This window comes from Nannobrachium achirus, assembly GCF_963921795.1.
Source record: "Nannobrachium achirus genome assembly, chromosome: 6".
NCBI lineage: Eukaryota > Metazoa > Chordata > Actinopteri > Myctophiformes > Myctophidae > Nannobrachium > Nannobrachium achirus.
The window spans coordinates 31,219,377-31,233,092 of NC_137815.1; the positions used below are offsets into that span (position 1 = coordinate 31,219,377).

Genomic DNA, 13,716 nt, shown 5'->3' on the forward strand with positions numbered 1-13,716 from the left:
TATGAAGTGAGATGTTTATATTAAGAATTGCTTGTTGTTTAAGCCCATGCTATTTTTATTAAATCACTTGTCTTGTCGCACACTCAATCTGAGGAATGTTGCATTGTAATGCGACTCATAAACGTAACTCGTGGAGTGAGTTGAGGCGAGAGAGAGACTTTTGCATGTATAGTTGCACATTGCTGTAGGTTTTTGTCATGAACCAAATTAATTGCACTTGAAAATGAAATGGCATACTACTGTAAACATTCCGATGTTCTACCCTGTCTGTATTGTGGAATTACAAGAGAAAAAACAAGCACCCACACTTCCAGGGTGATGCATGTTTATTTATGTATTGAATACAGGTATATTTTCTTTTTTAAGTGTTACTTTCTCCTTCAGATATGGTCAGTATCTCCAGCATCAGATATTCCATCGGTTTGTTTGTTCCTGTTTTCTTTTTTTTATATTTCCAAATGCACTGAATCACTTTCCCACATTAAGTATATAGAGACAATTAAAGTGTCTGTTACTTCTCATCAGAGTTGAAATTGTCTTCATCCTTTTTATGACTTTAGCAAGACATTTTGTGCTCTGTTGTAGACAATTTATACTTCATCATACAATGTGTCGCATGCTGAATATTCTAGCATATCTTACATACATTACAGTATACCAGCTCACATTGCATCCGCAATAACGCACCGTGAGCTTGTAGATCTGCTAATTTTGGCATGTAACACCATTGTCCGATGAAAGTATAAATTGGCTACAATGAGTCTCAACAGTCAAATGAAAGAGACAGCCACAAACACTTAACAATATTAGCCTAATCACAATCTATGCAGAGAGAGAACCACGATACAGTTTATTATCAATACGTCACGTGACAAGCTTTTCCATTTCCAGCCATACTGTGCTCTCCAGTAATCTTGAAGAAGAATCCTTATGATGGCAAAATCCTTACAGTTTTGTCTCATACTGCATGCCCTGCAATGAGATTGTAATTATTATTTATTATGATTATTTTATACATTTGGTATCTTTTCATGTATTCATTGCAAAAAAATAAAATAAATCCATGTGTAGTTGAACAGTGGTGGAAAGTAACTAAATACATTTACATAAGTACTGTAATAACTTATATATATATATATTTTCTTTATTATCATTTTGAGGTATTTGTACTTTACTTGAGTAGTTCCAATTTTTACTTCTGCTCCACTACATCTCAGATCTAAATATTGTACTTTTACTTCCACTACGTTTATTTCAAACTTTAGTTACTTGGTTAATTTGTAGATTGATTATTATTAGCCTACAAAACATAGCCACTTCAGCCCTACAGTACAGCACTGTATATACATTCTGGCCGATGCGACGCATTGTGAGCTTGTAGATCTGCTATTTTCAAAATATTTGAATACATTTGAAAACTTTAAACAGGACATAATGAGTACGTTTACTTTTGGTACTTAACGTACAAGATCCCAATACCTTGGTGCTTTTGCTCAGGTACATTTTGAATTCCGGACTTTTACTTGTAACAAAGTATTTCTGTTTTGCATTATTGATACTTTTGAGTAGTTACTTTTCCCACCACTGTAGTTGAATATGGATGTCAAGTGCAGACGCACCACTGAATTCTCATATCTGGGAAACGATGACGCCTGATGGTCCAAACAGTGCAGCACTGCATCGTGGACAGTGGCAAAGAGACGTCCCTTTGTAATGGACTCTGTGAAGAAGTCTCCGCGCTCTAGCTGCTCCACCACAGAGGCTGAATGGAGCACATAACATAAGTTAGTGGCTACCAAGGTCAGAGCTATCATGAAATGCTTCTTTATACTCAGAAGCTATTATAGGGAGGGTATTATTCACCTACCCTGACATCCAGCCATGTAGACACTAACATCAATCTCACTGAAGTCCTGGAATATCTGTTAGGATAGTATCACACACACACACACACGCACACGCGCACACACACACACACACACACACACACACACACACACACACACACACACACACACACACACACACACCAACACACAGGTTATTGAATGTAGGAGCCTCAGAAGTACAGGTGGATGCTGGGGTGGTGCTTGGTGGCACACAACTTGGTGTGCCACACAACTTGGTGCACACCAAGTTGCGTTGCAAGGCGTTGTGAGCATGTAGCTATTTTCACAATTTCTGCATCTGATATTTGACAATTTGGCCAATGTCTAATTTGTCATTAGACTAAGTTAAAAAGTCCTTAAATTGTCACTTGAAATGTGCAGATACTCTCTATACACTTAAACTTCATGTTGGTTTGTTTACTGTTGAGCGAGAAAACAATGTTGCACATTAAGTTAATCATGTGGGCTGGGGACCCCCAAAAAATAATTTAAACAGGTTGAGAACCACTGGTCTAACTCATATATGGGCAACTGGCGGCCCGGGGGCCACATGCGGCCCCCACCTTCACTTAATGCAGCACGCAGGTTACTACCGGAATACTGATATATTATTGATTTCAGCTGTTACAATTCCAAACATGCTTTAATTCCGTCAGTCTATATTAGTAGCTTAATGACTAGTATAGTAGTATTCACATTTTTTTTTTTATGTCCAATGTAGGTATTCGTATTTAGGTTCATAGAGTCAACATGAATATATAACTAAATGTGTTTGAAATTAAATCAAAATGTTACATTTCAGGATTCCAATTAAAAAATAACAAAAAATAATTCAGGATTCCAATTCAAAAGAAGCAAAAATAGTCGATCTACAAGCTCAAAACGCATCGCAGCGCGATGCGTTTTGAGCTTGCAGATCTGTATGAGATACTAGAATGAGATACTAGCGAGATACTAGCGTTTTGAGCTTGCAGATCTGTATGAGATACTAGAATGAGATACAGATCTGTATGAGATACTAGAATGACAAAGTAGGAAGTAGCAATATGCAATGTGGCCCTCTGGAGTGAAAGTGTGGCCCTCACCATCATCAAAGTTGCCCACCTCTGGTCTAACTGATGACTCCTCCAAGATGGAGTGACTTACATTTTTCACCATCTTGATAGCCACAGTGTCAATGAAGTTGGCCGTGTTGAGGTCCAGGATGATGGAGTGGATGTCCCAGGTCCACTTCCCCAGGGAGCCCAGAGAGACTCGCTCCAGGTCTCTGCTCAGGGTGTCCTCGTTGCTGGAGCCCAGGGTGGTGGTGTCCCCGTCCCCCAGGGTGGTGGTGTCCCCGTCCCCAAGCTCAGACATGGACCCCAAGCTGCCGCTGTCGTCTGGGGCTCCTCCTCCTTTCAGGTACTCCCATCTATGACCCTCCGGCGTCCGAGGCGTGTCCGGCATGACAAAGACCGTTCCGTTCTCCCTGCCACAACCAGTGTTGATTTTGACAAGCAAAATTTGGATTTAAGTTTTAGTCATAGTCTTTTGAATACATTACAGATTTGTTTTTTGTTTTTTTGGGTCACATTTTTGTCATCTGAAATGTTTTAGTGTTAGTCTAGTTTTAGTCAACTAAATATTGTATGGTTTCATTCACCTAAATCTACAGTTCATTTTAGATACTAAAATGTATCTAGCAGGCCGTGATGGCGTCATAATGCCTGATTTAGCTTAGCTGCATGCCGAAAATAGCAGATCTACAAGCTCACAATGCGTCACAGCTTGTAGATCTGCAATTTTCTTAGCCTACGACTTGTCTTCGTTATACTGCATCACTTCAACAAGTAGTCCCTCTTTAACATTTTACGTCTAGTTTTTATTTCTTGACGAAATTGTCAATATGTTTAGTCATAGTTTTAGTCATCATAGCTTAGTTTTCATTTGGATTTTATTTATTTTTCGTCAGTGAAAAAAGGTAGTCGACTAACATATTATTGTCATAGTTTTAGGCGACGAAATCAACGCTACCTGCCACTCCAGTCATGGTTGTCTTCTTCCTGTGTAAAGTCGTTCCCATCCCTCCAGCGCTCAGCCTCGTCTTCTACAGAGAACACAGGCTGGCCGGCTGCCCTCTGCGCTCGTCTCTGTGTGGCGTTGGATAGAGAATTGATTGATTGATTGAATACTTCATTAGCCGTTTGCAGAGAAAAGCACAGGAAAGTACAGTTCAATAGCGATTCAGGATAGAATGAAAAATCTGAAAAACCCGTTTCATTTAATGACTATGTTTGGACAAAATCAGTAAATCGGCCTCCTGGTGGCGCTATAATAGGCCCGATCTGAAAAATGTGGGGCAGAGGTTCTGCTCTGGCATCCAGGGAGTGTGCTAGCACAGTCTCGCTGCGAAAGGCACAAGGTTGCCGGAGATTAGTTGTTCACAGACGGACACGTGGATGGACGGACGGGCGGACAGGGTGCAAAACATTAGCCTGATTTCAGACTCTGCGCTGGAGCTTGTCCAGTCAGAGAGTGGGCGGGTCTATTGGCTGGAGCCAGGCAAGCAAAACATAGTCTCAGCCCTGCCTTTTGGCCTGGTGGAGACAATAATGGTTAGAGTGGTTCGGTTTTAATGAGTTACCACAACATTACCTCTCTCCTAGCTTGCCTCCTTGCTCTTCTCTCTGCTCGTCTCTCCCTGCGTCTTTGTTTCGCCTCCTGCCTCCTCTTATAGATAATCATTTTGCTGATGTCAAGCCCACTCTAAAAGAAATCAATGTTTTAAAACTTAATCAACAAATTATGATTATAATAATTCACACACCATAGAGAATAATGGCCACTATTAGAGAGGAGAATGGCCAACCACTTCAAATATGTACTACTGCCACAAATAGCTAAAATAGCTGGTCTTAGTTAATTAGTTAAAACTAAAAATGGACAGTATTAATGATTATTAATTATTATTAGCCAAAATAACAATAAACCTTTTCTTTTAGGGCCTCAAGGTAGAGATCAGCATTGGCGAAGTACACTGTGGCGGAAGAACGGAATATAGTAATGCCTGGTACCTCTCTCACCTGTCAAATGAAATGAGAGTAGCATCATTGGCCATTAGAGGTATTTATTTGTCATCAATAAGCAGTTTTCTGCTGACATAAGCAGATTTTTTGGCGATTGCCTATTTTTATTTTACATTTTGACAGACACCCATGAACAGAGCTTCTCACAGATAAAGGAATAGTGTCACATAGACTAGTTTTATTTAGGGAGCATTGTTAGCCGTCTGAATATAATAAAATACATTTTAAAAATACAAATAAGCAATTGCCAAAGAATCTGCTTAGGCCTATGTCAGAAGAAAACTACTTAGAATATATCAGCTTTAACTGTTCATATATTTTACCTCTTTGTGATTCTCTACATCCAAATAGAGTTCTGTACCTGGAAGATGTCCCAAAACAGAATATGTTGGCCTAAAAGAGGAAAATAACAAATACATAAAAGCTTTATGAGCATTGGAACAAGACATGGTTTGGTTTGTTGAATTGTTGGGCCATCAGTAAGGTAAAGTAGTAGTAAGTAAGTATAGCAGAGCTGCATTGATACTGAGCTTACAACTGAGTCCTAAAGATGACAGTTAGTAGAGCAAAGAGCATGGATGCTGCCAGGCCCATGTCTAGATTAAACAGTAGAGTTGACACCCAGGTGACCAACCACACCACCTAGGGACAGGATAAGAGTATGACATGAATGTGTTCAGCAGTCAGCATGATTACGAATAATGTTTACACATACAGTACTACAGTATATACATATATATCGTATCTCCAAAACCGTTAATTTTGTATTTATCATTTTGAAAACGATTTAAACTAGTGAAAACAGCCGATCTGCAAGCACACAACGCCTCGCATCGCGAGGCGTTGTGTGCTTGTAGATCTGCTGTTTTCACTACTTTTGTGCGACAGCCTTGTATGATGAAGCAGGGCTTTACTTTGAGAAAGAACGTACAAATTTGAAACTTGGAGATACGAGGTTTCCACCCGACAGTGACGATATGCTATATTCATGTTATATATTCATATTTGACATGAATACATGTTCAGTCATTCATCCATACACATTATGTTATTCCCTCACCAAATCAACCTTGCTGCTCCTCCACAGTCTAACAATGTCAGCATACTGCTTGAACATTCCCTTCAGATTTACAAAGACAATAACCGCGAGCACTGCCTGAAAGAAGAGCACACTATTGTGATTATCGCCAATATCGGCCATGTATGACATGTCCAAAAACTATAGCTTAAAGAAGCCATCTCATAACAAAACACAGTCATTGCTTAAGCTAATTTAAAATGTAAACGTGTACAATCTATTGGTTCAGTGTGGTATAGCAATACCTTAGGCAGCTCCTGGAACAGGGGCCCGAGCTTCAGTATAGTTACCAACACTATTACAGCTGAGGCCATTCCAGCCATCTGCAACAAAAAGATGCTAACGTTACCTAAAACACAAAGGTATTGGACTGATGTAAACATTTTGTTGAAAAAACTATTTGTGTCTGCAATTTTACAATAAAGCCATGCCTGCTGTGTGAAGTACATTTTCAAAGTAGGCTTTTCAATACCGATGCTTAGTCCTAGAAATAAAAGTTAATTCATGTGGAATCACGTTAAGAGCATGGCTACATTAAAGCAGCACTATGTACCTTTTTTTAGATTAGTTTTTGGGCTTTTATGCCTTTATTGATAGGACAGTAGACTGATAGGAAATGGGGGGAGAGATGGGGAGTGACATGTGGCAAAGATAGTCCAGATCGGGAGTCGAACCCGCGACGCCGCCAGGCATCCATGCCTATGTGGTAATGTATGCGCCTGGACCAGTAGGCCAACCAAAAGTCCAAACAAAGTGGGCACTGATACCCCCCCCCCAAACCACACAGTGTTGCCTTAACTCCATTAAAGCAGCATCTTTTAAATGGACATTTTGCAGTGTCGTATATGTGTTGGTACCATCCTGTGTCACCTGTGTTTTCCCTCCGGTGCTCTCCTGGATGAGACTGCGAGACATGGAGGCACAGACAGAGTAGCACTGGAAGAAGCCTCCTGCTGCATTGCTGAGACCCAGCGCTATGAGCTCCTGCAACCGCATCATCACAGAGAAGGAATGCATTAGATCAGTGGTTTTCAACCACTGATATTATCAAGGTCCATTATTTATTCTGCATTTGAGCCACACGGACCACCATTTGATCAGATTTAGCCTCTCGGACCCAAGACTTTTTTTTAAATATATTTGTTATCGTTGGATACAATTCCATGCTGTATTGATGTGGTACCATAGGAGAGATAAGAGGCAAACATTGATCAAACAACACTCCTTTAAGTAATGTAGATGTTTAACAATAATTTAACTCTTGAAAGCGCAAAATTAAACCAAATGGACCCATTTGTTTAAGTTTTACGCTCTCAAGAGTTAAAGATCTATAATAAGGGTCCATTTGGTTACCAACGCTCCATCATTTACCTGGGGACCACCTGGAACCCCCTCAAGGACCACTGTTGGTTCCCGGACCACTGGTTGAGAACCACTGACTGCATTAATGCATTTTCTTTTCTTTTTTTTTAATTGGGCGGGGGTTTCTTGTTAGCAGTAGCCTACAGATCCATCTAAAAGAAATATATTGTGTAAAAAAGCATTGCAGATGCCATAGCAGCCCAACTCATAACTGACGAGGAAACTTCTCACTGGACTTCAAGCAACTCTGACTTCAGAAGGTTGACATTTCTCTATTATAAATCCTTGTTTTGAGTGGTCTCGTGTAATATTGTAATATATTGAATTATGGACTTTTGATATTCATGAGCTGTATAAAATATGAAAGTTTCAAGAAATATATGAAAGTTTCAAGATTATTTACTTTTACACAATATTCAAATGTATTTTATATGGATCTGTATATACTGTAACAATGAGATATTGTGATGAATAAGTGTTCTGGTTTACCTGGTTACTGTCCACCTTGTAGCCGTGCTTTAGTGCAAAGGTTTTTCCCAGTGAAATGGATATTGCATATCCCACAATGGCCAAGGCAAAAGCATCGCTGATAACTTCTCCAAAAAGGCTCACGTCCGGTGTGCTAGGTGGACGTAGACTGGAAGACAGGTAGAAGAGGGAACGTATTCAGCAATAAGAAACACTTAATAAACAATGCTTTATTGTTATATGCGTGATGACAGAAATATTGTAGGTAGAAGAATTTGAGAACTCCATCATAGAGTAAAAGTAATAAAATAATATATATATATTTTTTTCCATTGCCTAATTAGCATAGATTTTAGGCCCAGCCCGGACTGAAAACGTCAGGTCGGTTACTGTTGGGTTCGGGAAGAATTTGAGGACTCTAATTGTAGGCAATGTACTCCAAGTGTACCTCAACATGGTGGAAAAGAATGTGTATATGCAGGCAAATAAGTAAATGGCATAGAATTAAAGTGAATTAAATATAAATAGTTACCGGTAAGTCATATAATGCTTACCCACTAGGAATCTGTCCTACTACTGAGATAGAGTAGTTGCTGTTCAAGTGAGTGTAGGATGATATCAACGTGGCTGTCACAATCTAATCACAAAAAGAGACAATAAGACAACAATAATGTATGCACCGGCACGCACGCACGCACGCACACACACATCAGCACTTTACAACACTAATCATTAAGCAAGTAAAACGTGGTCAATCATTTGCCACTTGTGGTTCAAATTATTAGTCTGTTCTTGCTGAATCAAGCTACCGACACTGAGTCAGCTATTTTGATTCCACAAGTCTGTTTTCCAGTGGTGTAAAGTAACACATTTACTAGGATATTTTTACTTTACTGGGGTATTTCCAATTTTATGTACTTTTACTTCTACTCCACTACATCTCAGAGGCAAACATTGTACTTTTACTCCACTACAATGCTTAGAAAACATTAGTTACTAATTACTTTGTATATATTTGGATTATTATTACAATATCTTAACCATTTCAGCTCTATATACATTTCAGCCATTTGAAAATAGCCGATCTACAAGCTCACAATGCGTTGCAACTCAGAGAGACAGACAGATAACTGACTGTGATGAGTTCCACTGGGATGGGCACTGGTAGCTTTGGGCTGAGAAAAGAGTTGAGCTCCTTGGCTGCGATGAGAACAACCATGGACACAGCACTGACCACCAGCGTGGGAAGATGTGTCTTGGGTAGCAAGGAGCAAACGTCCACTAAGGTCTATAAGAGCAAATAAATGTAGTTGTGACATCATGCAACATGTTGTTAATTGTAAGTACAATGACTGCCACACACACACACACACACACACACACACACACACACACACACACACACACACACACACACACACACACACACACACACACACACACACACGTATACATGTATGCAAACACACTCACTCACTCACTCACTCACACACACACACACACACACACACACACACACACACACACACACACACACACACACACACACACACACACACACACACACAGGCCTAGGACATCGATCCATGCACACAAACAATCATGCTAAACCACCAGTGGTCCTTGAGGGGGTTCCAGGTGGTCCCTAGCTAAATGATGGAGAGTTACCAAATGGGCCCTTATAGATCTTTAACTCTTGAGAGTAAAATAATTTGGTTTCATTTTACACTCTCAAGACGAGAGTGACATTATTGCTAAACATATGCAATACTTAGTTACAATTAGAGAATGTAGAAGAATTGTTATTTTGTTCAACATTTGCCTGTTAACTCTCCTACTGGTATCACATCAATTCAATACAGCATGGAATTCTGTAAAAATCCAATCCTACGAGCAAAATATTTGTTTTGGTCTATGAGGCTAAATCTCATCAAATGGTGGTCTGTGGCTCAAATTCAGAATCAATAATGCTGAATAAATAATTGATATGAAAAAGTTTGAAACCCACTGATTTAAACCATTGCAGGTAGAATAGTATGGACCATACTCACATATACCAGTGACAGAGGCCCAGCGAACCGAGTGGGTGACACTCCAAAGACGTATTTGAGCTGTGCCACAACAGCATGGGCAGCAGCAGCCGTGGTGTAGGCACGTACCAGAGGCTCAGACAAATAGGTTCCCACAAATCCAAACTTCACCAGACCCAGTACCACCTGTATGCACAAGGATGATCCATGAACACATCACCACCACCTTGGGTGAGACGTAACCATGATTTTAGAGCAATGTCTGTCGTTTGTACAAGGATATGTATGTCAAAAGTTGGGCCACCTTAGAAAGAATGGAAGTCCCACCGCAATGCCCTCCTCCTGAAATCACTACCACTCCACACCATGCTTAAACTTAACTATAATAATTAATAACTGTGTTCAAAACATTGAATAAAAATGTATCAATTAAAGCTGAAATGTGTAACTCTCTTAATACTACCAGGCAGGGCCGGACTGGGACATAAATGCGGCCCTGGCATCTTGGCCCAGACCGGCCCACCAGAACCGGCGCGAAACAAACATAGAAGATCTACAAACTCACAACGCGTCGAGGCAGTGATGCGTTGTGGGCTTGTATCAGCTGTTAAATGTTTGGGTGGGACTCCTGGGCCACAGTATAGCCTGTGATTGGGCTACTAGGCCAGTATTCAGATGATAGACAAGCCAGTGGGCCAATCATGTGATGTCTGTGGCCCGGTGCTGCTGAGGGATTGGCCCTCTCCACTTAGTGGCCGCCCAGCCCAAAGATTACTGTAACTATCCTAAAATGGTAGGGCCCACTTGTATAGTCGGCCCACCAGGCATATTCCCAGTGTGCCAGATGCCCAGTCCACCCCTGCTACCATAACAAACCCAGCCAGGTCCCCCGAGGCATGTGAGTGCTGGATTTTCTACTGTTGAACAATAACTGTCGGGAAGGCCAGGTATTCCCCTTTGAATTTTCATGCAATACCTCTATAGAGACTGGGAGACCACTGCAATTGCTTTATTATGTTATTAACTTACCTAAAGGACCAGTTCACCTCTGGGACAACCAGATCTTATTTTATTGTTGTTTGGGGCACGATCAACAAAATCCTGAGTAATTTTTTGTGTTCAATCTGTGTTTTTAGATATTTTAGTATTTCAGCATGCTACAACTGTTCATATGATGCATTAGATGATACAATATCATGCTACAAAGCATCATATGACCAGTTGTAGCATGCTGAAATACTAAAATATCTAAAAACACAGATTGAACCCAAAAATAACTCAGGATTGTGTTGATCGTGTCAAAAAACAACAATAAAATAAGATCTGGTTGTCCCAGAGGTGAACCGGACCTTTAAGGATTGCAGTAAACTTGATTGAACCGCATCCCTAAACTTAACTACACAGTGCCTCAGCTTAACTAATTCTACTTATTAACTACATTTGACTAATTCAACCCATGTCCTTACAGCAGGACTTCCTTTCTAGCAGGGACGTGCTGGGCGCCTGATTCAGCCTGGGAAAAAGAGTTGTAGAGGCCCTCATTGCGCGCTATAGAGAGAGATATCTCTCTATAGCACTGCTGCTACTCAAAGATTTGCCATTTCAGATCATGACAAGTGACAAGCCAGTGGGCCAATTACTGTACATGAGTTATATTTCGTCGTTGTCGGGTGGAAACCTTGTATGTCCAAACCTGTTTGTTTTGTATTTAAAAATGATTTAAACTAGTGAAAACAGCCGATCTACAAGCACACAACGTCTCGCACCACTACTTTTGTGCAACGGCCTTGTATGATAAAAAAAATTATACATTTGAAATGTGAAACTTTTTTTCCCTAATGGCCGGCCTGGAGCGGCCAGGAATGAACCGGCCGTTCGGGAGTTGTCCCGCTTTTCCCAATGGCCAGCACGTCCCTGCTTTCTAGGGTGGCCACCATGGTGACAGCCTTTTTGCAGACCTGGATGAGCCCTCCCAGGAGCGTGGTGGCAGCAGCCACCTGAACCCTGTAGGAGTCCCTGGCAGCGATGTCCACCTCTGAGGTCAGGTTGGTCCCGTTGTTCACTCTGAGGAAAGCCATGTCAGGAGCCAGTCTCTCTGTCACGCTGCCCACCATGATACTGAGCACAGCAAATGTACCTGAACCAACATATTGATTAACACAAGAAGTTGTTTGGAACTTTCCAGCAATTTTCTTTTTTCTATGCCCTTACCTATGGAATTATGACGGGATGTCCCAAAAAAGAAGTAGATTAATGCTGGATAGAAGGATGTGTAAAGCCCAAATACAGGAGGTAAGGAGGCCAGCAACGCATATGCCATGCCTGTAAATAGCAAAAAAGATGGTGTATTTTAGTAACTTCCTCCATTCAAGGGCGGAAAAACTAAATTCTTCAAGAGAATTAAGTATGTTGACTGTTTCATATAATATGTTAAAAACAAAAGCTAATCTACAAGAACACAATGCAATGTGACGTGTTGTGAGCTTGCCTTGTAGATCCACTATTTTTGATAGTTTTTATAGGACTTAGTTCGGATCCATGCTTGCAGCAGTATTGATCTTTTACAAATCATTCTAGACTTTGTCATACTCTGTCATAACACAGTACCTTGTGGCAGATGCATAATGCCCACACTGATGCCAGCGATGAGGTCGGGCATGCCATAGTCCCAGATAGAGTACTTGGGCAGCCAGTATAACACAGGGAAGCTGCCCACCACAGTTTGCTTCAGTTTGGGTATTGTACATCTGGGAGAGAATACATGAAAGGCACAAAAAAGAAGTGAAGTAGAAAGAGGACACACAATTATTTATTTTGAGTGGTGTTTTCAAAGTATTCATATAATAATTATATTGGTCCCTATTCGCTCTTTCTGCCCTGATCATTGATGATTGAATCAGACTGAAATCATTTTATACTTAATAGATTCATCAGCCTAGCTCTAGAGATTGTCAATTCAGGGGTGTAATTTCAGAGAGAAAGGGGGTGGCAAAATATGTGGTTCCTAAATAAAAGGCTTATCTAAATTAGAACCTGTGTCACATGTAGATGGACGATTGCGATGAAATCAGATTAATCTGCAAAATCTATTGGGGTAAATTATCCTATATGCATAAAATAACTGAATTTTAGATTAAATGTGAACACTAGGTCGTGGCCATTGCCATCCCCTAATGCCCCAAATGACACCCCTGTGTCAATTACATAGAAACTCTAATTGATCTCAAACAATTCAATACCATATGCTTTTGCCTTACCTGAGGGAATCTTTTAGACGTTCAGTCAGAGAAGGGCGAGCGTCAGAGTAGCTGATCCTCTGTGCTACCTCTTCCAGCCTCTTCTCATCCAGCACATCCCTTTCCACTCGGTATCTTCCAGACCGGCCAGAAGATCCCATGATGGCACTGAATCCGTCTACAAAGTGTAATTTCTGCTTTCTCTAAAAATGGAGATTGTAGATGCTCTTACTCCATTTAAGTTTGATGAAACATTCATATAGCTATAGGCCTACAACTTTCACCAAAGACACGTATGTATTGTGTCGCCTAATGTTTAACTGTGCATAAGGGATGTAGAAATAACGATTAGGCATTTTCTGCAATGGTGATTGGCGAAACCTCGCATTAATACGCATAACTTTGTGTTAATGATAGTCTTTTTAATGGAAAAACATTAACCTTCTGGTCCACAGAGGAAATGTGTCTCCACATTAGCGCTTATGCTGGCAGAAAAAAAGATTCCAATGAGTCATGAAGTTCAAACTACAGGGGTTGTCTTCTATTTCCAAAAAAAAAAAACTAATCCTTGTCTACTGTGTACTCATA

At 40.5% G+C, this 13,716-nt stretch overlaps 1 protein-coding gene across 1 annotated transcript; it reads right to left on the reverse strand.

Moving 5' to 3' along the window:
• Positions 1-258: 258 nt before the first annotated feature.
• Positions 259-13,289, reverse strand: slc26a6l1 (solute carrier family 26 member 6, like 1; the record flags this gene model as incomplete). Its single annotated transcript, XM_080728128.1, has 20 exons — positions 259-267; positions 1,620-1,762; positions 1,868-1,922; positions 3,036-3,357; positions 3,903-4,018; positions 4,524-4,634; positions 4,859-4,951; positions 5,278-5,347; positions 5,490-5,596; positions 6,015-6,110; positions 6,278-6,355; positions 6,903-7,016; positions 7,884-8,031; positions 8,417-8,499; positions 8,998-9,150; positions 9,914-10,078; positions 11,851-12,029; positions 12,104-12,214; positions 12,500-12,639; positions 13,150-13,289. The coding sequence occupies 20 exons, from the start codon at positions 13,287-13,289 to the stop codon at positions 259-261; spliced, it is 2,433 nt and encodes an 810-aa protein (XP_080584254.1).
• Positions 13,290-13,716: the final 427 nt, after the last annotated feature.